The 26281-nt window shown below is 46.0% G+C and overlaps 1 protein-coding gene across 1 annotated transcript in view; it reads right to left on the bottom strand.

Annotated features, from left to right (window-relative positions):
- Positions 1 to 2269: 2269 nt before the first annotated feature.
- LOC135370730 (sodium/mannose cotransporter SLC5A10-like) overlaps positions 2270 to 26281 on the bottom strand; it is a 36511-nt gene continuing 12499 nt past the window's right edge. Inside the window, exons 2-14 of the mRNA XM_064604548.1 lie at positions 24675 to 24746; positions 24483 to 24587; positions 23364 to 23423; positions 23171 to 23275; positions 17211 to 17316; positions 16698 to 16778; positions 12902 to 13125; positions 11937 to 12072; positions 11210 to 11317; positions 7943 to 8262; positions 3630 to 3851; positions 3342 to 3552; positions 2270 to 2924 (exon numbers count right to left, since the gene is read on the bottom strand). Of these exons, the coding sequence (XP_064460618.1) occupies positions 2704 to 2924; positions 3342 to 3552; positions 3630 to 3851; positions 7943 to 8262; positions 11210 to 11317; positions 11937 to 12072; positions 12902 to 13125; positions 16698 to 16778; positions 17211 to 17316; positions 23171 to 23275; positions 23364 to 23423; positions 24483 to 24587; positions 24675 to 24746 (1971 nt within the window). The 3' untranslated portion in view covers positions 2270 to 2703. The remainder of the gene's footprint in view (positions 2925 to 3341; positions 3553 to 3629; positions 3852 to 7942; positions 8263 to 11209; positions 11318 to 11936; positions 12073 to 12901; positions 13126 to 16697; positions 16779 to 17210; positions 17317 to 23170; positions 23276 to 23363; positions 23424 to 24482; positions 24588 to 24674; positions 24747 to 26281) is intronic.

Raw genomic sequence — 26281 nt, 5'->3', positions numbered from 1 at the left:
GTACATGAAATACTGAATAGCAAGCGAGCGGGTGAATATAGAATACATGACAGAAGACACCAAGACTAGGGACAGCGAGAACAGACCTCAAAAACTGAGACTTGAGATTTCGTCTGTGTGTGGTCTGTTCTCGCTGTTCTAGTCTCGGGGGTTTTACCGACATGGAGATAAATGCCTGTTCAATGTCGCATGGATTCTTCTTGGTAATTTGTGGCATTTAAGTCACGAAACAACCATAATCATGAGCGACGCCACAGCGGTTGGTCTGCGGAATAATTCTGCACCCCTGAAGATTTTCTAACGTGCGCCAAAATGTCGCACCACAAGGCACACCCTCGCAGAAGACGGGGTGTCTAAGCGTCTTTTTCTGGCTGCCACTTGTTGTGTGGTTTCCGAGCATGCAAATCGTGAACATACATCTTTATGTATATATAAGTACAAATAAATCATATTTAGACAGCACTAGCGAAAGAAAGTAGTATAGTATTTATGATAGAGAAACAATTCGAGAGAGGCTGCTACGGAGATTTTCTTTCAGGCACTGACACCAGACGTTCCTAGTGAATTTATCACACCTGTTTCCATGCACGGCTTGTAGTTTCAGGTGACCACAAAACGGCACTTCATTCAAACCATGACGGACAGATGTGTGGGCAGGGAATCCGCAAGCACCCAGTATAGGACAATATAGTTGCATGTTCTTCGAAAGTACATCTGGGTACATCGCATCGGCTCAGAGAGTCTTGGCGTCGGTGTCGTTATCGCATCTTTGGGATTGGTGAAAGATATCGGATAAAATGAGTTTTCGTGGTCAAAAGAAGCTACAAAAAAAAAAAAAGCACAGAAATAACTACGCTGTGTGTTCACAAAAGGTTCGGCCGCTGACCATGGGCGCGGCCATTTTTATGGTCCGGTGCATGTTGACGTTTGCAGTGTCCAGAATGCGTTGCGTTCGCCTTTCACGCTATCGTCTACGGTCCTGTGCCTGGCAATGCACACCTGTACTTCTGAAGACTTCGTGCACGTGAAAAGAGGACTGTTGAATAGACCTCTACACGAGGAACGTCGTCATGACGTTGGTAGACAGACTGAAACCGAAACAAATCGGAAGGGGATGGCTGGGTTCCACGAATGGGCACTTGCTCGCTGCCTCCTATTGAAAGAAAAGCAGGACCGAAGGTCGCATCCCTTTAAGGGACCGTCGTGATCCCCTCAAGATCGTGGCTTTCAGGCGCGACCTTGTTCGCCCCTGTAGCTTCGGGCGTAGTTCAAGTCTACCAAATTGGTGGCACTGTCGAACACTATGCCGTGATTTGTTTACAAGCAGGAAGAGGTCTATCGGGAATTCAAGCGACAGTTTGTGTCAAATAAGACAGGATCGAATATCGGGAACGTTACACCCACAGAAGTCAACACCCTGGTACCTCCGATTTGCAGTGCTTGATAGTGTTTCTAAGGAGCGTCTACATGAATGCGGCAGGAGCTAATAGATTCCAGTATAGAAGTGTGAAAGAAGACACATGTACATGCATGCGCATCAACTCCGTCGGAGGGTGCCTGAGCACTAGCTCCCTCTGTGTAGTGCGAAGATGACCGCGTCGTCAGCTACGATATCTACTATTTCGTCTCCAAAAGCGCAGGCTGCGCTGCGCTGATAAAGGTGTGCGGTTCACGTAAGGACGACGTAAATAAATAGAAAATGATGGTGCAAACGGAACACAATAGTGAGTTTTAGTGGATCGTACGCTATCGCCTTTGCGTACGTAAGGAATAGCGTTGGTGGTTATGCGCACGCGCAAAACATAAAGAGAGCTTCGCGCACTGCGCAGAACCACTACGCTATCCCCTACGTACGCAAAGGCGATAGCGTACGATACACTAAAACTCTCTAATCTCCTACGCATGGTGAACGATAGCGTCAAAACGATAGCGCGTCGGCGGGGGCGACCGTGGTTTCTTCTGTGAACCCACGCCGTTTTATGAATACCCCCTTATTACTGCCTTGTGATAGAACGGAGACTTTGTAACGTGGTTTCTCCGAACTTTACCCTCTACTCTTATTGCGTATTATCTGTCAACTAACCGTGGGCGCTGTAACTACGTCGTACGCCGTGGTCGCAAGTTTGCTTGGATGAAGCCGGCTCGTGGAACCACGACCTCCTAATTCGTGTACATACCTATAATAGCTTCGAGGTTACCTTTCCCCAATGCGAAGACAAGGACACGCCGTCAAGAGAAACCCCCATAAGAAGTAACCGCGTTGCCAGACTAGTGAAAAATATAAACATATTTTCACTGCTTGCCACGAGTAGTGGATGTTTTACATTTCTTCTTCCTCACTGTTAACAGCAGGCACTCGGATCACAGATGACGACCGCTTGATGCGCATAGTCTTTGCACCAACTACAGCCGTCCCAGACAGAATCAGCATTCACCCGTGCAATACGAAGATCGTCAGTTCAACGATGTCTAGGTCACCATAAAGTCATTGTAAAAAGTATAAATAGCTGTAACCTCGTCTGACCGAACGCACGTTGTCTTTACAAAAACGAACATATCTCAGTAGACATGGCCTGTCCTTTGGCAAGATCACTAAAATCACGCATATAAAATGGACGCACTCGCACAGGAGAGTGTCTCCGAAGAGAGGATGATGACGCGTAGATGACAGCAGCTACTGGAGGAGTACCGATAGGAACTGGATCAGGCATTGTAGCCCAGAATGAATGCGCCAGTACACATTAGAATCACAGCCCCAACATTGCAGATCAGTTCCGAAGAAGGAGATTCTTCCAACGACTTTGCTGCTTGCAAGGCGTCTTCCTCTGGAGTGAGCACGGGCACTTCGGTCTCTTCAGACGCGTCCATCTGGCTTTGAGATACTCCGCATAGACAGAACAGTGCACGCTTCCATCCTGATAATTCTGAAAAAGATTAAAGAACGTCATGAACCAACTGGAAATGACCCTTAACTGAAAGCGTCATGAGGAGTGTAGCACAGATGCTTTCTGTTACTACGAGGCACATGCTATAGCGACAGATTAAAGTACTGCTCTTGGGAATAAGAAGACGAGGTCCAAACCCCGTGATCCAGCTAGTTCTGTACTGGACGTACCCAAAACACGCAACTGAACCAAATCGCACATGAATCGCATGTGCAAGGTCACAACACAAGAGGGCGCGCAGAAGGCATGAGACCTAGGGCGCCTGAATAGCAGCTCCCTCAAAGAGAGCTAGTATTGAGTCCACCCTAATGAGACCGTATACATATATCTGTTTTTGGTCAAGATATCCAAGGGCGTAGCTTCCTTAAAAGAGCTCGAAGTGAGTTTGATTCTTACGTTTCTTGGAGGTAATCACGTCGTAAGATTTGACATCTTCTCGTTGCTTCAGAATTATCACGTTGTTGACCTGTAAGCAGTCCGTGCTCTTGTTGTAGGTCAAGTTGTCGCAACCATTGCATATGCTTGTAATTGATGTCCTTGGTCGGCGTTTACCGAGGTCTTCCCTGACGTCGGTGCTCAGTCGCGTTGAGTATGTCAGTCGATGCAACTGGAAAATATAATAATTCGCATTAGAAGAACGATCAACAAAGCACTCCACTGAAAACTGCTGTTCTGGTAACTCACATGCTTCGCTTTGATGGGTGGAGTAAGAAGACTGACGACAATACTGGTTATGATGGTGATGAAGAAAAGTAATATTCCAAAGTGGAGGTAGTGCACGCTGGAGATAATAGCCGGCCGTGGATCAGGCTCCGCGGTGCCGCACGGCGGTACGGTGTAGGAGAACTCCCAGGCAAACCGGGTCAGACCGACGGCGAGTCCTACCATTAGACCCCAGAACGCACCCTGAGAAGAGACAAAAATATCGATGAGCCAAGTTCTAAAACGTTGTTATGTGGAGAAATGCTGCAGATTATTGCGCAGTCGACGTTGTACCGCGAGACTTTCTGGCAACGTCATGGGGGCAGGCACGTCTAGCTATAACTGCTTGTTGGAGACGTCCGTGCTTCTTGCCGACAATGAATGCATGACCCTATCATATTGAGCCACCACTCGTGCAAACTTCATAAAATAACGGTCATCTATGCTATTATGCAGAAGGGCAAGACTGCTGTCGTCTGCTTGCTTCATCGGCAATAGACCTCTACCCGAGAAACGTCATGACGTTGGTAGACAGACTGAAACCGAAACAAATCAAAAGGGAAGGGCTGAGTTCCACGAATGGGCACTTGTTCGCTGCCTCCTACTGAAAGAACAGTAGGACCGAAGGTCGCGTCCCTTTCAGGGACCGTCGTAATCCCCTGAAGACTGTGGCTTTCGGGCGCGACTTTGTACGCCCCTAGCTTCGAGTGCAGTTCGACTCTACCAAACTGGTGGCGCTGTCGAACACTATGACGGCATTTGTTTACAAACAGGGAGAGGTCTATTGGTTTCTCGGGTCGCGTCACTGTCTATTCCGAGGCTGTGTCGTCAACAAGAAACAAATGGTCGACCTCTGTTGGCTGCCCTAGCAAACTTTAAAAACAAAATGACGAAAGTGGCGATTTTGTGAGGAAGGCAAGCGTTGTACCTCACGTAAGTGAAGGGACCAGTACTATCGTCTGCTTCTGGTATACCGCTGGTTTATCACCCCGCCGTGTCCGTAATCCCCACTTGGCAACTAAGTTGTTCTTATGCTATAAACAGCGCGTGAACGAAAAGGTTGGATATTTTACGAAACAGTTTCGACAGTGCAGGGCTCAGTAAACTCTATACGCTGCAAACCTTACACCCAAAGCGCAGCAGTCAACATCGGGCAAAGCGGCAGAGTGGGCATGATAAAGAACTTGATTTGTGATACCACACCCTTGTTCTTTCAGTACTTACTGTGTACAGTACTGAAAGTCCAGCAGAACGATTCTTTTCAGTCACTGTGTCACAGTTACGACATATTCTTGTGTCCAGTTCGTTCTACAGGCACTAGGTTTCTAAAGAAAAAACTGCATTTGTTATACTCTACATGACCTTTATTTTGGAGTGAAAAAATTGCGAGATTGACATAAAAAAATAGAGAAATATTTGATGTGCGCAGCAGTGCAAAGGTAGTCCGGTGAGCACTTTCTGCAAACGGCAGTATGCGCGCGGGGCATGTTGATAAGTAATTAAGTAGGAACACCGAACAGACCAGAAAACTGCCCTCGAATCCAACTGTTCCACTTTGGGGCTGACTGAAATATACAGAACGACCCCGGCAACCGAAGGAGCACGGAAAACTTGAGGCAGCCCGAAATTAGATCGGACGCCAAAAAGAACGAAGCTGGAGCATTCATATGCAGGAGATGCTTATGGACCTAGGATGAGTTGGGTTTGAGTTTATTGATTGACAAGGCTATAAAACACATACACGAAGGGCACACACTTCCATCCAGAGTGTTCAATGGTGACGCCATAGAGTGGATCACATTTGACAGCGCGTTCGCAGCGTATAAGAAGATTTGCTTGAAGTGCGAAAGAGATGTTGTTGAGTGTCGAAAGTAGAGATCACGCAGGACAGTAGTTTGGACGATTACAGAAATGGACCTTATGTGTTGCTGGGCCTACTTGCACGGAACTGGTTGACGGAACTGGTTGACGGAAATACTCAACGAGTTCCTCACTCGATGCATGCCATGTGCTCCGAGTGAAGAAACTCGTTGAGCATTTCCCTCAAACAGTTTCGCGCAAGCGGTGTTTGTACGTTATGTCACCTATATAGGCTGCGACACGACGGATGAATCGCGTTCCTTTTGTATTGTCAAGGTAATGGTATTTTTCATTCCGTAAGGAGAAACTTTTGCACTTGAGTGCCCTTTTAGGTTCATCGTTAAAGACCCCAGAGACTTGCCAAACCCTGTGGACGTGTACGTAAAGGTGCATGTGGACGCTCCCTTCCGCAGGCAGGGTTTCGTCGAGGACGCTCACACGATAGCTCTCCTCCAGTGTTGCGGACACAGTTATCCAGCACTGTACCAGGCTCTTGAGAAACCACATGCAACCAACTAAATGTATCGCTCCGTTTCATACGTTGTATAGTCGACAAGCAAAGTCCCACATTCCTCATTTGACATTTTTCTTTTTTTTCTTTTTTTTTTACTGTTGGGTTTTTAAAACCCCGATTTTTACGAGCCACCTCGTACGGTAGCGCCGAACAGCGCTGAGAGGCACCAGCAGGCATACGGGAAGTGACGTTTTAGCTGTGCACGCTTGCCCGAAGTACCACGAGGTCACCATGGTCACCATATAACGAAGGTGTTCTCCGGTGGCCGGCTCCCTTTACAACCACCTTGGTTGTCATGGAAACGGAAAAGTGTGCATTTCTTTTCTCCACGCTGAAACGTCACTCCAAAAATGGGCGAGGAGGTGAAGAGCGAAGAGTGAAGGAGGAGGAGGAGCTAGCTCAGCGCGCGACATTCGGAGTAGCTTCGTAACGCGGTATCGCAGAAACGTATCGTTTTCATGTGCATGTTTAGCAAACAAATTAATATGTACAACGTTATTTCTTCAAAAGTTTGGAAATGGTTTTCACGACCCCTTTAAAGGGACTCCGGAAACGTCCGGAAACGTGCGTATGGGACCGATACTGTCAAGATGTCTGCTTCACAGTCGACTTAGACAAATTTCTCTTCCGAAAACAGATTACATATTAAATATACGAATTTTAAAGATTCGCACTACACCTGCACCTAAGGAAGCCCCAGCGACAGTAACATCATGATGATGTAAGCCAAGCACACCAATGGGAGCTCCCTGATTGGGCGGTACCACTATATTCGGCATCGAACGGCAATGTACTTTGCTAATTTTTCTGGTTAGTTACGATGATGGCGTTCTACGCAGAGTTCGAAAGGTGACCAGGGTTCGAACACGGGCGCCGGATGTGCTGTCTGAGTGTTTCCATCCAGACGCTTTCAGACAAATGTCGGTACAGTTTCCTGTGAAGTCGGCCCAGGACGCACGGTTCCCCCAGCAATAGTCGCAACGTTGCCCGCCTAAGCGCGACCGACTACAGCAAGCAGTTCCACCATCATCACCGCCACGACCTTTTTTTTTCTTCTTCGTCCGAGAAGTGCCTAGATATTAAATAAAACGAATTTTAAAGATCCGCGCAGCTTCCCCAGCTGCAGAGGTTCCGGCGGCGTGACGTCACTCCCTAAGCGAAGGAGTGAGAGGGTGGCACTCAGAGGAGGAAAGGCGCTGTCCAGACGCCCCGTAGGTCTATGCCCGCATCGCTGCGGCATTTCTTTTGTCAATGCAACGCCCTCATTGGTTCTTGGGGAGTGACGTTTTCTCCGATTTCTAGAGAGGGAATTCCGGCAAGCTCTCAACGTCTGTTCTTGTCGTGCACGACATCCAATTGCACAGACACTACTCCACTAATTCGTGTCATATTTTCGGCATTATCATTGTCGGTGACGAAGGAAGAGCAAAACGGCGCTCCGATATTGAACAGTGTCGGCGCGCGCTGCGGGGGAACGATGAACTACCGTAGTGTGGGTAGCCTCCTCGCGTCGACCGCTTTTACACGTTTACTTTCCGCGTTTAGTGCAGTAGGTGGAGCATTGGGGAACCGAACAGTCTCTTCCCATCGTGGTACAAGTGATCTTCCGGTGAATATACACAATAATTACGGAAAAGAACCACCAACTCCGAACATCGGCCGGCGTGTTGTCCACACTAGAAAAGTGACTGTGTCGCCCCCTATAGGTCGATTTCGCTGCGATCGGAACGGAACGGATACAATAATTCCGATAGAACATTCCGATAGAACATTCCGATAGAACATGCCAAAACTGACAGAACGCCCGGTGATAGCCCTCCCCAGAGAAGATGCCACGCCGGTATGCTATAGAGTAGTAATAATATAGTATGTACATCCCTTCTACCTGTATTATCTGCGAAACAGTGAGAAAAGCTTTTACCGGTTCGTTGATACGTGTCCAAGATATGGCAAGAACGTAGATAGCGCACACCGGTGGTGCCAAGTAGCTAGTGACGCCTTGAATGTAGTGGAAGAGCTGGCTGTTTGGAAACGTCTCAATGATGGGGATCCAGACGACGCTGACGGCAACCATGACTACGACGAAACAGCGGCCCACGACGAGAAGCTCCCACTCGGACGCCTGCTTCCGAAACTTCTTCCAAATGTCAATGGTGAAGATGGTGGAGCTACTGTTGAAGATGGACGTCAAGGAAGACATCAGTGCCGCTAACATTACAGACAGCATCATGCCTCGAGCACCTGCGACGTTAGATCATGTTGCAAAAGGGTTATATTGAGCTGCAGGATGGCACCTGGTGCGTTGTGCGCGTGCAAATACGCGCCCGCGAGCTCAGGTACAAGCAGTGATTGAATACAGGAACGTTGAAACGTAATGAAGATTAGTTTCGCGAAATTGAAATGGAATTGAGAGGACCTATAGCTCTTGAAAAACTTTTTGATGAGCGATTACATATTAGCCCAATCAAACCAAACGTTCTACTTTGGTGAGACTTTAACGTCATTTTACGGTGCTCTCAGTGTCTCTAAGGTATTAGAGTCGGGTGACTACGACTGCGATGTAAGTACAGGAATCCAAGCGAAGAGCAGCACCGATTACATTGTATTCAGTAGACACGAAGATCGACCTATAGAATTTACGTTAAGGCGGTCCTTCAGACATAAAGGCATCCGCACATTACAGCGTCGCGTGTGGATTCTTCCGCTGCACAATAGGCGACTGCAATTCAACCGTACAGCCGCTTCCATGATAGTACCGACGAAGGAAGTACAGTCCATCGGCTATCTGGGGCGCGGGCAAAGCAAGTAACAGCAGTAGAGAGATCAGTTTCCAGAGTGTATTCCACGTTAACGGATCTTTAAATGCGCAATAGAATGCAAAAAAAAAAAAAAAAAAAGCTCCCCTTACCTTAACACCAATACAAAAGGAACGGAATTTACCGGTTGCGTCGTTCATGATTTATGAGCGAGAGAAAAAAAAAGACACTGAATTGACATTTCTCTCTTGCTCTCATTCTCAAGAAGGCCGACAAATGTGGATCGTACTCTCATTGGTCACCTCAAACTGCCAACGCTCGTGTGCCCTTGAGAAGGAAAGCGCAACGGATGAATTCCGTTCCTTTTGTGTTGGTGTTAAGGTAACAGAATCTTTCATTCCGCGATGATAAGGATTTTTTCTTTTCTTTTTTTTTTCCCCTGTAGTGACTGTGATGTGATAACGAAAAAAATGAGTGTAGTGCTCCACCCTTATGTGAATAGTTCACCGGTTGATAATCTATAGGTTTTTGTTTTGTTTAGTTCAAAATCTAAATTCGTTCAAAAAGAAATGTGTGTTCGATCGTAAGACTAGACCTGGAGCTCGACCTTCAACTTGTCGTTATCCCCATAACTCGCGTTAAGTGCATCACTTCGCCCGTGATTCGCCACGAGAGCCTACCAAAACGACTTTGGAGCGCGCGAACTTTAAATATACACCCATCCACAAACGCGTTTTGGGGTAGCCAGTCCTGACTGGGTCCGGACTAACCTCTCCATATTTTTCTTTCATATCCAATCCAATCCAATCCAATCCAATCCAATCCAATCCATACATACATATAACGATAACGCTTGCTCTACGTCAGAGTTCAAGAAAAGAATACCCTGTCACGCATTGCTGTTGCGTTCGCATTATCAGATATCATTGTATTTACATTTAAATTGATAATAAAGGAAAAGGAAAAGGAAAAGATTCAACAGTCAAAATTCAGCTGCAAAATAACATTTACAGTGTCATTGGTATGCACAAATGTGGCTTCAGTGCTGTCAGGCAGCGGGTACGCGCTACACAAATTGGAGCTGTAGAAGCAATGCGATGAAAGTGGCGAATCGTAGCGAAATGTAACGATCAGCCGGAATAGTGATAAAGACCTATTCGTAAGGAAGAGAGAGAAGGAGAACATCTAGTATTAGATGAACAGCTGTAGGAGTGTTTTTCTATGATTGCCACGGGGATGCTCCCAGCCTTTGTAAGCCTTAAAATAGAGTAGACGCTTATTATAACGGAGTCAACGGGAGGCCCAATATTCGATATAAGCGGCAATTCGATAAAAGAGGATGTGTCACAAGAATGGTGACAGTAGCACCGGAAGGGCGCGGAAGCACCTCGTGTGCCTTAGAAAAGTATTCAAGCAAGGAAAGATACGATACGATACGATACGATACGATATACGATAACGGCATCGTCTGTGCAATGGTTGCTCTTCGGCGTGTTATGTGGTGAAGCGCTGTTTTAAGAGCCGGTTGCATATCATCTCATCTTGCACTCTTAAAACAGAACTTCACCGCGTAGCACGTTCCTAGTCAACCATCATCCCGAATAACAAGTTCTCTCCCTTGATTTGATGAAAACGGGGGCGTACGCCACTTTCGTGGCATCTCTCTCACTCCAGCTCTGGCACGCTAGCGGATATCCTCTACCAAGGTGGTTCTTATGCCGATTGTTCCGCTAAAGCAAGAAACCTTGTTCTCTGTCTGCAGGAGGCGGGACTTGCTCAACGACCCCTCTAACACTTTGCTCTTCCCGACGAACTCACGCACCCTCTACGCATCTCCACCCTTCATTATCCATCTGTCATTTTTTTTTCTTTTTTGCTATAGTCATAACGACGCCCACTTCTGTGAGTCTTCACTCCTCACTCTTAAGTGAGTGTATATATCCTTCAAATTGAGTCAGCCGGCCAGTCAGTCAGAATACCGCGATACTGTGTTTCGTTATAGTACAAATAACTGACTTTGGCAGTGTCTGAATTGGTCTCGTGTTCTGCGAAGAACAGAAAGCTCCATTTGCCGAATTTTAAATTTCAGTTTTAAAAGTTTAAACAAATGGTCCCAAGAGACAGGCGCAAGTGGATGTGTACTAAGGCAGTAGCGTTTGCAGGACTTCATCGTGGGACACCACTGTACACCACGGACAGCACGAAGAGCATGCTATCAACACGGTTCATCAAGTCACGAAACCGTAGATGGAAACCAAATTTGAATATCTCGGCGAAGCGAAAAATATCCCTGTATATACACCGATGAATCAAACTGCAGATCCCATTATTTCTTAAAGCGCAACATGGTTCAGAGAGGTTATGCTTTGAATTTCACTCACATTTTTCGCACACTATGTGCAAACATGATGCACGAAACATGAGACACTTACCCACTGGCATAAGCCTGACCACTAGAAGCGGGTAGGCGATGTTGGTGCAGCCATTGGAGCTGCCACAGACTTCTTTGCAACGCATCGGGTCTGAACACGCTACTGTATCTGCAAGATAATAATAATAATAGGAATGACTTAGAAACTTATCGCTGGTTACATAGCAGCGATCCCCAAGTTGTTTTAGCAGTGTCTTAAAGTTTCTTCAAACCTAGAACTAATCCTTGCTTCGTTAGTTACCTGATTCTAACAAATCACACGTAAGAGAAGAGGTTGTCGGAGAAAAAGAAAAGAAAGCAGCAGCTCTTGATTTCTTTCTTTTTTTAGAATATCAACAACATCAGTGCACCAGAAGAAACATATGTTTCCATTGCACTGAATTTCGATCTTTCTTAAGTTTGTTGGTCAAAACGAATGACGCAACGTCCCAGAAGGTTGATAGCGCGCCCATAAAGCCCTTACTTGATATAAAACTTTGTTGTCAAGCGACGTAAAGCTACAAATTATCACGATATTGAAGCATATTTCCCATTTCCTGGAATTAGCATAAAATACATTCGCTTATTTTATAAAATTAGGATACTAGTAGTCATTAGTACAGCCATAGTCAACGCACACTGCGTCTAGTTATGATACAAAACGTGACAAAGCATTGCATTACGTCAAACAGCCGTAGCGTTAAAAGTTACCGCGGCCCCATGACGTGTGAGAACTGAGAGGACACTACCTGGGTACAGCACACGTGCAACCATGCCGGGGACAACCAGCAGGTACAATGGAAAGAGCTTGAGGAAGCCAGCCATGACGCATCCCCCCTTGGCATGCGACATATTCTTAGCAGACAATGCCCGCTGAACAATCACCTGCGAAAGTCAACATCTCTTATGGTTAGAAGTGTCCTATAGCGTGGGAGCGACGTATACGTTTATCAATGTGGCCGTTGCACGCCTACTATGACATTTAGAAGACGATTACACTGTACACCGACATTACCAGACTGTATACTCGTTTAGCGGCGGTCATCGTCACTGATTTTTATTGTTGCCGGTGCGAAGTGAAACAGCGAAAGACAATTTGATGCCAAGTAAGGTCTCCTTATTACGTTACACTAATTTGTTGCGAATTACTGCGACATAGCGTTCATTTGACGCCTTATATGACTGCAGAAATTAGGGTGCAGTATCCAGGTTTTTCCTTGTGGAATACAATGTTCAAAATATCGGAACGTCAGTAACCGTTTATATACAGAGATATCTTAACTTCAGTAAAGAGAGGGATACATCCTCACGGGGTAGCTCACATGCACAACTCAAAACTTAACGCGGATACTAAAGTGGGGATCTAAAACCCCAAACACTGGGTTAGGACAAGCACACACTAGAAAGCGCATTGCACACTAGTCTGCTCTAGTACATACTACACAAAGCTTTACTAAACAAGGTGAAGCACTTCAAAAGCATGATCAAACAGACTCGGGACGCTTGTCCCAAAAAATGCCAAAATACAAAGTGCCGAAAGTCATTTTGAACATTTCGCGTTTTCACAATATTGACTTTCGGCCTCTGACATGTCTCCGGTACATGTACTCCGGTCCTTTGACATGTCAGCGCGCAAAACAGTGGTACCTTTACGCCGACACCACGCAGTGTCCTTACCACCACAATAGCACCTTTTTTAACAGATTGCACCAACCTGATCCGAACACCAGTACCAGATTGCTGCAATGGTGCTTCCTATAACCATTCCCGTCCATGGCAGGTCAGTGTCCGTGGCTGGACGTAGTAAGCTGGCATAATGCTCGGTGACTTTCGAACAAGACACGTTGTCCGGTGTGTACCGAACGTAGCTGCCGTCGTGAGGCTCGGCCGTTGCGAACTTCCGCATCAGCTCATCGTAGCCGCCTACTCGGATCATACCTGAAAACACAAGATACGGCCTGGTGTGGACATCGTTCGATATGCGGGGAGTTCGATATGCAAGAAACACAATGGCGCCATAGTGATGCTTGTTGCGCAGAATGCAGGCATTTTGAATGATGAATATGTTCTAAAAATAGGCACATAATCATGCGTCCGTCCGTCCGTCCGTGGCGGTCTCCTGTAAAGCGTGCTTTCACTGCATTGGCACAACGTAGTCAGGAGAAGCAACTGCTAGCACTGTTTTGACGTAAAATTCAACGTGATATGGAGGGAATACAGTGCGCAACCGCCTTGGCGAGGCTCTAAGATTTGATGCCAGTGGGCGACCCTCTTTTTTCTCTCTCGCACTCCTTCATTCAAGGCCAAAACGAACGAAGCGGCCGTGAGACATGCGCGCTCGAGACAGTGCAACTTTTTCTGCACGGAAAAAATCAGCTGAATTCGCTATGAAGCCGGTTCCTTATCAGACAGCGCCAAAGACAGGGTGCTGACACACGACGTTCCAAATTCCGCTATCTTTCGGCCTCAATGATTTCACTGACGGTCTTATTCGTACATCTCGCTATCACACTGTTCAATTGTGTGACCATCGTAGTACCCCTCGTAGCCTTGGAAAAAATTGTTGGCGGCACTACGGAACCAATAAATGCCACGCAATTTCGAAGCGTACGTGCGCAAAGAACGCTCACCGCATGAGTCCCTAATGCCCGCCATTTGCAAATAAGGCAAGGTGAGGTCAACATGGCGCCATCCAGGGTGGCTTCAAATATGGCTGTCTCTGTTACCCTCTCTATCTCGTTGGTAAAATTACGTTGTCTTTCTCTCTCTCTCTCTCTCTCTCTCTTTTGTACTTGCGGGGTGTCACGACCGGCATGGCCGTGCCACGAAATGGAGGTAATTTAAAACGCGCACGATTCCAAAATTATTCAAAATATCGCAGTGACTGAGGTGTCGTTGTATAGGTAACAGATAAAAGTTTCGTGTGACGATGCAAGCGTAACTGGCAACAGTGCGGGTGAAGTGGGTTATATTGAGCGGTTGAGGAAACGAAGTTCGACAGTCGCTCAACAATCAACGCGCGTAGCACACGTACAGCTCGCATGAGAGTTAACTTGAACGCCGTTCGGGCATGCTGACCCAGGTGGTGCTTATTAGAAATAACGACGTAGGGTGTTTTGGTCATCTGTTTACAGTTAGAGGGGGGGTGACCCTTGTTTTGGAGGCGCTACTTTCGACTAGGCGTTTCCATGGTGACTCCCTTCCCGCTTCTAAGGCTGGAGCGGGTTCAAGTTAACTTTGACGCTAGCCGTACCGCCTGCTGCAGCAAACACAAATTTCGTTCCAAACGATTCGTCGTGACGAGCTCTAACGGTATGTATGTAATCGAGGCATGTCGCGAAACTGAGTCAGGTACGGCCAACACAAGTGATAAAAAGATAAGAACAAATGAAACTACTGCGCTTATTATCGTACAAGTTTCCATGCAATAGACTGATGGAATGCAGTCTACTGCATGAAAGCCTATACGACAATAAACAGGGTTGTTTCTATGTTCTAATCATTTTAGAACACGTGCTTTTTTTACGTAAATCATTTCGCAATTATGAACAGGAAATAGTGCGCAGGGGTGTGAATTTTCCGGCGATGAGATATACCAGACGAAAACGCGATCAAAATCGAAGAAAACCTGTCCTACACGAAAGAGCAGACTTTAAGGAATTTTAAAAGGTGCCACTCACTGTTGCACAACGCTCTAGACTTTATATAGAGAGAGAGTGAGAGAAAAAGAAGGCCGCTCATGCTAACAGCGACATTACATCACCAAGGCCATCGATGTCGGGCGTTACAGCTGCGAAACACGTACTTCAACCATCACGGGTAACACCTCTACGTCAAACTTCAACGGCTGTGACCACGAGCACATCCACCGCAATAATTTTTTAAAAATTTCGTGTTAACACCGCGAAGCAACTGTGGCCGTGAGCGGATTACAAACGTGGATGCATGGAGAGCTAACAGAAGGAAGAAGTGAGAGACACGGGGTGGGGGTTAGCAGGCATCTTGGACCGACTTCATGGGAAACTGTGCCAACATCCGTCTGGAAAGTCGGCCGGCAAAAACACGAAGTAACATCAGACAGAACAGACGGTGGTAGGATTCGAAGCCACCACCTCCCAGTCTTCAGCGTGACCTTGGAGATACGCTGTATCCACTCGGTTATACCACTGATATTCTGCATAACACGGACACAGCGCTGTCTGTCCGTCCTGGACGCTCTCCTGAGAAGCGTGCTTGCGCTGCACTGACACGACGTACGTAGGAGAAGCCCACCATTCAGCATGTCTTTTTCTCGGCTCTTCTCGCAGGTAAACGTATTGTTGCTGCGCTGTAGTAAAGGAGTATGCACTACGGGTTTGCCTAGATGCACAACTGGGGAAGACAGTTATGCGTTACAATTCGAAATGAAGGCCAAAGCAGAGCGATCAAGGCCTGCAAGGAATGGATGAAGTGAAGTAGTACGCCATATACAGTCGCCACAAGCCCATTATCTGCACCACGGGTTCAAGCGCACTGGAAGCGCCAGAAGCGCCAGAAGCGCACACCAGAAGTGCGAAGGCGTTTCGCAATAAGTCTTGCCCAAAGCGAGTCCTAAACGCATATAGAGAAAAGTTCGTCCCATAAACGTCCCATACCAACATAGGAAATGTTCGAATACGACGGAATAGGGTACTGCGTAGTATGCTAAATCTGCCTCGTAGGAGACACATTTCATCTATTTATTCAAACTGTAAGGTTATAAAGTTTACTGAACTTTACAGGTACTGTTTTCTTCGGTTTTACGTCCGTGACAAGAAAGTTGGTTACTCGATATTGGAAGAATTTTTTGGTTTTTCCATTTTGCAAGACCGATGCGACAGCTATGCTTTTAGGACAACATATCCTTGGCCTCTATACCCGAGTGTAGAAAAATTTCAGTTTTCATCGCTTCTCACATCAACTCCCAAAATTATTGACACAAAGAAACATAAATATTAATGATGTAAGTACATCCAGAATCAAAGAACTGTTTACGTGTTAACACATGTAGGTCTCTGAATGGTCGGCTTATCTCTTCAAAATGCTGGTGCATCTATTTTTTGACTATCGTTCGCTAGATGCCATATGTGTACATTGTTTTGTATCTTATGTATGGGGGTTGACGCCTTGTCAAGCCTACTGGCTTTTTGGCCTCTTGCCGCCCCCACATTTACAGTGCAAATAAATGCAATTCAATTCAATTTAGTTACTGTGAAAAGTGCCTAAAAATAAATCAAATTAGTTCTACGCGCACTGGCTTTCCCTTTAGCGACCAAAACGCGTATACTGAGTGGCAGAATCCATTTCTGCATAAGCATATTTGGTCTTGGCGCGCAAAATACACCTGCATTTTGTGTGGCTTTCTTAGGAAACCGGCCACTGCCCTAGAACAAAAACAGTTTCATGGGAGTAGAGAAACGGGGAAGGTAAAGCGAAACTAAAGTAAAATTCTTCCATTACGTAAATCCGTGAATAGAAAGCGTGTTACTTACTGATGATGGTGAGAGATATAGCTCCAACAAACATTAACACCGTCTGGACAAAATCCGTCCATATCACAGCAGTTAGCCCACCTGCGAGTACAAAGACAACCACATTTCCATTAGTTACTGAATACAATGGAACTTTGTTACAAGTGCTTGTGACAGTTTGAAGCACCTAATTATGCCAGTGTGAACCTACAACTTCGGTTGAAAATAAAAGGCCTATGTGTGGCGAGCGAACAGAGGACGCCGTTGAGGGTGACGGCGAGGTGTAAGTGACTGCGAGGTGTGAGTGACTGCGAGGTGTGAGTGACTGCGAGGTGTGAGTGACTGCGAGGTGTAAGTGACAGCGAGGTGTAAGTGACGGCGAGGTGTAAGTGACGGCGAGGTGTAAGTGACGGCGAGGTGTAAGTGACGGCGAGGTGTAGGTTGACTCCAGGGGCAAGTGACGCCAGGAGTCTTTAACCGCTCTTCAATATTTCTACTGTGCCACATCACTTTAAGGAAAGCAAAGTAACCCACCTGCGACAGTGAACAAGCACGCCACAGCCAGAAGAATGCAGACAGACACGTACAGGTTCCAACCCAGGGCCTGTTTAATAAATATTGCTCCGGCGAACAAGTCAGCCTACGAAATAAGAATAAACGTAAATGTATTTCAATTGTTAACAAAGTTGCGTATAAAACATGCAGTTCAATTCCTTATACACATTCTTTTTCAGTTAATAAACCGTCAAACTATTGACGCGCTTGCATGGTTATTTAATTTCTTTATCAAACAACGACGCACAACATGCATTGATTGCGGAATGATTGCAGAATGCAGAACTGCTTGAGGCCGCAAGAGCACTGCAACTTTTAAGTTAACTCACTTCAAATGTACGTAGCAGAGAACAACACATATACAAAGAATGAAGGAGAAGTGTAAAGTGCGACCCGTATGGAGCAATTTTGCTGGCGATTCGCGTGCGTCGGCGCGACGAAGGTTTGACGCGCGCGCGCAAATTTTCGCTCGACAAAAAAGAAAAAGAAACCGCGCGGCGTCACGACGCTGCCAATTTTCGCCAATGAGAGCTGGCGGAGCGATCACGTGCAGCAAGAACTTCCGTCTTGTCAGGTAGGATAGCCCTGCACGCCGGCAATATGGCAATATTGTTCATGGATATATGAAGAAAAACCACAAGATCACTTTCAATGTGTATTTATTACCCCAGCGACCATCCTGTTATAATTTCAGATATAACATAGGTGCACACTGACGTCCGTATGTTCGTGCAACACTGGGAGCACTCTGCACGCGACGTTTTTTTTTTTTTCTTCTTCTTCTTTTTCTTTTGGAATGCTGGAATATCTTAGCTCGCATCGGCGACGGAGTTTGTCGCGCGTCGCGTTTTCGCGTGCAAAACTCGCGCCATGCGGGTCTGCCTAAACAACAACAACAAACAGCACCCACAGCACCAGTGCTGTGAGCGTTGTTATTTGCATTTCAGGCTTCGCGTGCAGATTCTGCACGCAAGCTAGCCTTCATCAAAGTCAACTTCCCCAGAGTGCTTCACTCCTTGTATTTCTTGTGTTCTTCACAAACACCCGACACTGGACATGTTTTTTTTTTTTTTCTTTTTTTCCTTCGTCGCTCTATCAAGGAACAAATTAAGATGGTGCAAGCCAGCTGGCGTACTGAGAAAGAGATAACATTTCCTTGAGGAAGCGAAACATAACACGATACAGAACGACGGCTCGTGCCTTTGTGTCCATGTTTCTCAAACTGAATGAAATGTTCCCTCTTTGCGCGTCATACATCCACCCCTCAGCGACAGAATGCAATGCCGGAACCGCCTGTAATTGCCACCAGACAAAAAAAGAAGAAGAACAAAAAATAAGCCCCGTGACCTGCGTTGAGAAAGAGAGATAACGCGAAGTACCACTGTGCACTTGGCCTTGAAAGGAACATGGCCTCGCACTGCATAAGCATTTGCGTCGCGCGTAATATTTTTCGCCAATCATTTGGAGTCCGCGAAGCTACCGGACGTGTTTACCTTCAGTCAGACACGTCATGCTGGTAAATATCGATACTCAGTGCGGAAGAACAACAACAGAAAAGGGTCAAAGTCCTTGTTGTGAACGATGTCTTGTACGCGTGTGAACATTTGTAAAAATCGTGAATTTACGAGAGTACCCAGGGGCATCCATATTTTTCTCCGCTTCCATTATCACGGACACTTTCCAGGATGCGATGCCGAATGTATAGACTGCCTTTTCTTCTTTTTTTCAAGTCCAATCAAATCAGACTACTTCCGTATGATTTATTTGCACACCGTTCTTTCTTTCATTTCAGCAATATTGACTTATACATAGCGGCATATCATGTCATTGATGGCAACATGACACAGTCATGTTGCGAATTCACTCAACTTCCACGGGTCTAACCCATTTCCCATGGGTTAGACCTAACCCATATGAAACGTGACATTTTTACACATTTCGCTTTCTCTCTTTTTCTTTTTTTGCCATCACTTCGTCTTTCACTCTATCGTTGAAGATGTTGATGTTGGGGGAAGAAATAGGGAGAGATTGAATTCGTCACACGAAAAATTCGGCTACGCCCATTAACAGACCCCCCCCCCCCCAAAAAAAAGGGAAAAACAATAGAAAATAAAAACCCGCCCCTTTCTCGATAACGATCGGTTAACGTAGAACACAGTGAATCACACGATCCTAATAGACTGACTCCAACGCACGACAGCTCTGACTAAATCGGAACTACATGACTGACTAAATTTCATAAGCGCTGACAAGGCAGCATCCCTCTTGTCAGGTGGCCAAGGAGCCAGCACTTTTAATTACGAGGTCAAAGTTGCAGTTGTCCAGAAGATTTCGAGGTAGCCCTTTGAGGTGTGTACCTAGAACCGTGCACGAGAAAGTCCTCAGTGTCCTCCGTGGTTGTACTTTATCGTATTTACAGAGCATCTATATACGAAAGTTAACAGCAGGTCGTACTGGCGCACCGTGGCAAATCCCTCCCGAGAGTCATTTCCACGTTCCTCTCGTAGCAGCCATCCAGTTCGACCGTGCGTAATAATGATTCGTTGCGTCTCGGCACCTACGTGACAATCGTTGTCACGGCATTTCTTCAGTTCTTTGTCTGCACGTGGCCTCTATATGCAATAGAAGTGTTCTGGGGAGACGAGGTATTTGGCTGGGGAGATAGAAGTGATGCGGCCTTGCCTTGCGCGTACGCGTATTGGCCTTCTTGGACGACCTTCAAAGCTACGGGAATATATGTTTCACACTTGGTGGATTGCATCACATTTTGCATTGAGGACATACCCACTTAGATGTCGTGGTAGAAGAAACAGAAACTAGCCTCCGTGAATTAGCGGTAATGTGTCCGATTGCCAATCCCGTTTTTTTTTTTTTTTTTTTTTGCCACAATCGTCGCTTCGGACTTTCATAGTAGCATTTTCACATTCATGGTCTTCACATATTAGTAAGGACTAGGGATGGGCCAACCGAATACCAGTGCCCCAAACGGCGAATCGAACCTTTCGAATCCACCAACCACGTTTGTCTGTTTCTTTTTTTAAAATTGGCGCCTCCGGAGTCCACCGAAAGCCTGATTGGTTGCTGGGTGTTTTCTTGTTTGTTTGTTTACATTGCTCTGGACTGAAAGGCTTCAAGCAGGAACTCTTATTACGAGTCTAAAGTAACCTATGGTTTTGCTTTTGATTGTTTCTTATAGTTTCACGGAAAGAATTCAGACTCGAGAGTTCGTGTATTTCCTGTAGTCGATGAACAACGTGTTAAATAAATTACATTTAGGAAGAAGTACGTATACGGGTATACGTATACGTAAACGCGTATACGTAACCCGTATACGTAAACCGTAAACCAGTTACCCGTAAACGTATACGGGTTTGCTCCTGAAAGGGCTAAAAAAACACTTTACAATAGAAGTGTGTTTCCCCTGGCTTCTTAAACTCTTCTTTTTTTATATAGGAAGGGTTCAAAAGATTCGAGATACGTGGATCCGCAGAACCTTCCTTGGATTCGGATTTGGAAAATTTTGGATTCGTTCCATCCTTAGTAAGGACAAACGAAATGCAGATTTAATAACATAGAAGGACACCATTTTATAGCGTCGTCGTGCAGTAAAAATCTTAGGGCGTGATTGAAGAAGATCTAGCGATTCCATTATTTATTCTTAGGAAAACACTGGAAAAATGTAACTGAAAAGCCTTTCATTTATGATCCGATATATTCCACGCAGAGAGATTCACCGGAGGTGTTGGGATGACTCATCGACGCGGCCCTGGGGGTCCAGGGTAGTTTCCCATGTCGCGCCGTCCTATTGTCCCAGTCTCCTCTTTCATCGACGTTTCCCTCTCTCCCTCAGATGCCTTCTCAGAATCTCCGCTTTCCTCACCCAAAGAAATGCGCCAAATGAACTCCCTCTACGCCGCGACGAAGTTCCTGACAGGAACCGCCTTGGAAGTCAAATACCCCTCCCCCCCCTCCCCACACCCTCCCCACCCTAGCATACAGAGTAGACACGAGTGTACGCAATTAAAAGAATAATTAATTTGGGCCTCTTAATGCGTAGCTTTAGAATCTATAATAATCCCAATGATGTGATGTGATGTGATGTGAATAAAGAAAAAATGGGGATGTGAGTTTCTACGAAGTCAAACTGGCTACCCCAGTACACTTAATACAGAAAGTTCAATCCGATGATGAGATGATGAAAACGCAAAAGGATGATGTCCAGAGACGAACAGAGATGATAATGGAGTTCAACATGTAGGTCAAAAGTTCAAGAGCTGCGCCCAAGTTAGAGTAAAGTGGCGGAATCACCGGGGGCACACACAGGACACATCACACATTCGGCGTGTCATAGGATGTCCATAAGCCCGGTTGCATGCAAAAAGTCTTCAAGTGCCCTTAGCGCCTTGTCGGACGAAGGAGGACCTAATAGTTTCGTGATGTCGAAGGCTCGGGAGTCCAAACGAGAGAGGCTTGTCCCAATACTTGCGCAAACTATCGTATTTTCCGGTGTATTCACAGCCCGTTATTGCATCTATTACGGGCGCATCTTCGTTCTCGAAGCCATCGAACTTCTATTAGACGGAGTCTTGTAGTAGACTTGAGTCAACGCTCGCTGCTCCCTCATCGTAACAACACAAGCGTTCACAAACGAGTTGAACATCGGCGACCATCCAGCTCATACCACTTCCAATTCATACCAGGACAACTCGTACGGCGTACAGGGATGTCTCGTACCAAGACAATTCATTTCGTGGGACAACTTGGGTTTGCTATGAGTTGTCTTGGTATGAGATGGAGCAGAGCCTGTAAAATCACCGATGCCTCGAAAACTCCACAAAAGCCTCCTGGACCAGCTTCACAACGTGAGCTGCTTTTCCCGTACTTGTCGATCGCCGTATGTCATGCACTTTTCCTGATAGTAGCTACACTTAAACGAACACCTCGTGCCTTGAGCAAGCGGCCGAAAGCAAGCATGACATATATAACGCGCACAGCCTCTTTGCGACACCACTTACCCTGTGCACCGCGAAAGTTATATGCCGGAAAATACCTATTCTGTGCTCAAACTAAGGCTAACTTATAGTTCTTTTTTTTTCTTGGTCCGATTACAATAGTCGCATCTGCTCACGACGGAAGTTTCCAATTCAACAGCCCGAATGCAACCGCAAAACACGTAGCTAACCCTAATGTCATGCTAATGGGTTCAACCGACGAACGGCGCAAAATGTTGTTCCCCGACCCCAATAGAGTCACTTCGCCGGTATGTGCCGCCTATACACTATGCAAGTAGCTCAGCTATCTGCGCAGCTCCCCAGTTCCCTCTTTCCCCAGTTGTCAGTGAAGCGACCGCGTTGGCCCTCTCCCAAATAAGATGGGGCAACATTTCAAGGCTGAGGCGTAAGTGGTTTCTTCTGCGGACTCATGTCGGTGTACGAATACCCCCTTAGTACTGCCTTGTGATTGGACAGAAACTTCGTCACGTGGCTTCTCCTCTCCCCTGCGCAGAGAGAAACTGTCGTAGCGTATAAGGGCAGACTTAGTATTCAAGAAAACAATTTTTTTCTGCGTGTCGTACTTGCTCAGATATAAACCATTGAACACACGTACGCGTCAAGCTCTGACATCAGAGCTCCGGCCATTCTCATTGGTAATCGTAAGCACGTGACCTCACTCTCGCTTTCTCACTGGCGGAGACACCTGCATTGGCGCAGGAGTCGCATGATTTTCGGTATTCGCGGTGCCGTTTTTTTTTACGCGTCTATTACACCGTTTGCTGTAAAGTTTGGAAAACAGATTCACATCGGTGCAAATCATTGCATTTTACATTTATCTATATTTTTATTTCTTATATTACATTTATATTATAAAACTTGAGACGATATGCCTCATCACCTTTTAAACGTACTGTTCTTACGCAGAGGAAGGCCATATACACTTACCGATATCTTGGTGAAGATAGAAAGTAGGAGGGCAAGGACTGAGAGGTAGATTCGTATTCGCTGGCCTCCGAACCTTTTTCGTAGATACTCGGGCATAGTGTACACCTGCAAACAATGAGAAATGACATTTCAGTCCATGGCTTTGGTGTATGTACAAAAATATTAGTCGCTGCAAATGGTAACTTGTGCTTACCCCGGACGCGATGTAAACTGGAACGAATACCCAACCCAGGATGAGTACAACAAACACGGCCTGTTGAAGTAAGTAAGAAGTAACATTAGTTACTGTTTGAAAGTCACCTAACGGTCAGTTAGTACAGCTCACGTCAACGTTAATAATAACACAGGAAAAACGTATGGTCTCGTTCCCGAGCGCGATTACAGCAACCCTTGGGACCATGAGGAAATCTTAATTGAACAAAATTATTCCGTTAGTTTAACGCAAGGATTTTGTTCATTTAATATTCTCCCAGTGCCCCCAGGGTGGCTGTTATCGCGCTCGGAGATGAGAGAGATTTTTTTTTGCAGTCTTATTATTAAAGTTGACGGAAGCTGTACAAGCACAAAGGACACTATCTTGGCTGAGTGATAAACGCATGCAGCATATGGTCTTTCTCTATAATGACGACATAGTAAGGCTGTAAAACCGTACGAAGCAAGGGTAGATTTGTTCAAGTATTCATATTTCCCCCGCACAATCACAATCTGGAATCATTTCATCGTCACAATAATTGTTGTTGTTGGAATACATTACCTGAACAGGTAATCTCTGTGCAAAATGTCTCTGCCTTCATTGAAACCCTGAGCAATGCGGGATTTAATATAATGTTAAAACTATCATGTATTGTGGCCCCTAAAGAAGATTCTTTGATTTGTCAACTTTGTTGTTTATGATTAGTGTTAGGATTAGTTAGTGATATGATTAGTTGGTTGTTATGATTAGTGCCTTATGGTAGTGTTGAACCCCCCTGTAACGGTCCCACTTGGGACTAACAGTATCAAAAATAAATAAAATAAATCAATAGAATATTGGAAGAACATTTCCGAGGGCAACCAAGGAAATATGGCTGTAGAACTACTGACAGGCGATTCCAGACAACCATGTTGAAAGCAGCATACGCATAGTTGGGGCTCCCTGAGCCGAACAGAGCTCCAACAAAAATATTGAGTTCAGTTTCTGCTCTCAGAATCGAGATTGCAATAAATAACAAAGCGGTACACGTTGTTAATTAATTGTTGATTAACACTTACTAACACTGTTTGATTAATACACAATGTTAGCAAAATGGACTACACACAGAAAAGGGATTACATTTAGCTCGAACCCCGCGATCCCGATGCCGGACGCTGCACCGGAGCCGGCAAGTCCTACGAAGTGCCCGCTCCCGATGTTGCTGGCAAATAACGATGCCCCCACCTGAAACGTAACCAATTTGTTTCATTATGCAAACATACAAGTTTCGAAGAAATCAACGTGTTGAAATTGCAACGTGGGGGTACTAACCGGTATCCAGTGCATACTGCGACTGGCGAGGAAGTAGCCGCTCATCGAGTTCCTGCTGCTTCGCCATGAGGACTGCAAGAGATGTCGGAGTTACTCAACAGAACAAAAAGTGAACGGTGCAATGTTATCATCATGAAGCGCGTCCCATTTTGATCATTTGTTCGGCCAAAAGTGCGGCTAGCATGCGTCCCCATCCGATTTCAGAGGGAACTGTGCAAACATGCGCATGGAAGATCAGCAGGACAACCAAGGAAAGCCCTCAGACAGTGCAGCCGGCGGTGAGATTCGAACACGTCTCCACCCAGCATTCAGCATGACCACCATCCCCGTGAAGCACAACCAAATAGATTACGGAAACCACTTCATTTGCACTAGGGTGCCCGAATACTACACGCGCCTCCAAACCAACCGTCATCTCAAATGATATCGTTATATGCCTTGATTTGTTAAAAGCAGGAGGTGTACACCTTTTTTGTGACACTTGTGACAATTACAACAGCATAAGTGTCCCAAAAAGGGCGTACGCCTCCCGTTTTCAACAAATGAGGGCAGACAACGATATCATTCGAGATGATGGTTGGCTAGGAGCGTGCTATGCGGTGAAGCTCATTTTTAAGAGTGTAGAGTGAAGACAATCGCGTCGTCTGCTACGAATATCGGCCATATTGATTCCCAAGCACAGCTCGCGATGCGCTCACAAAAGTGTAGCTACATACGCTTAGCGACACACTACATTTTAGAGTTCAGCAAATACGACGTAGCAAAGGAGGTTTGAAAAAGTTGGTGAAATCGGTACACAGCATTCATGCATAGTAAGCTTGGGAGTCAATTTGGCGGCTTTGCGGAATTCGCTTCTACAAAGGGTGACTCCGCCCTACACAGAGAGAGCTAGTATTCAGGCACCCTAATTTGCACAGTTCCCCAGCGCCGCGTTTTGGAGGACAGTGGTAGTGCTGATTATGCAAGTCTTGGAAGCGCCCAGCAGAACAGTCTCTGTTCGAAATATCGGCGGCTCCTGTGCGGGGGCAACTCCCTTTACCGAACAAGAGATAAACTGATGTTACCTTTACCGGTAACCGGTTACGGACCGGTTACCTTTACCGGTCCGCTGGATTTCTACCCATCTAAGTTCTTGGAAGGTTTTTCCAAACGTCGTATACTGATTATCGTATCAATCTGTTTCGAAGTTTCGGAATACGCAAACCACCTCTGTCGTCTGCTATACAGCTGAGAGTATCGAGGCGCTGGTTAGCTTGCACATGTCGTCTGCAATAGTTTCGTCAGCACGGTTCCTTACGCAACCTAGAAATGTCAGGGCCAGTACATGACCGGCAAGCGAATGTCAATACGCAAAACATGTAAGCGGTACTTCAGGTTCTGGCCTGAAGCAATAAAGCCCACTTGATTTTCCTTAAGTAGATGCTGATGCACCTAATCTGGAGAGACGTGGTCAAAGAGACGTTGAAAGACCATTACATCGCGCAATGAAACGAGCGCTTTCCTGTTCTGGGAATCCCCACTCAAACACGTCGTTATGATTGCCGAGGGCGGAACAAACGTTTCTTCCCACACACACGCGCCGTTCTATTTCGTTTTTTGAACGGACT

The sequence above is a fragment of the Ornithodoros turicata genome, chromosome 10 (assembly GCF_037126465.1).
Source record: "Ornithodoros turicata isolate Travis chromosome 10, ASM3712646v1, whole genome shotgun sequence".
NCBI lineage: Eukaryota > Metazoa > Arthropoda > Arachnida > Ixodida > Argasidae > Ornithodoros > Ornithodoros turicata.
Note: the sequence above shows the minus strand (reverse complement) of the source record. Positions and strands in the feature narration are given on the sequence as shown.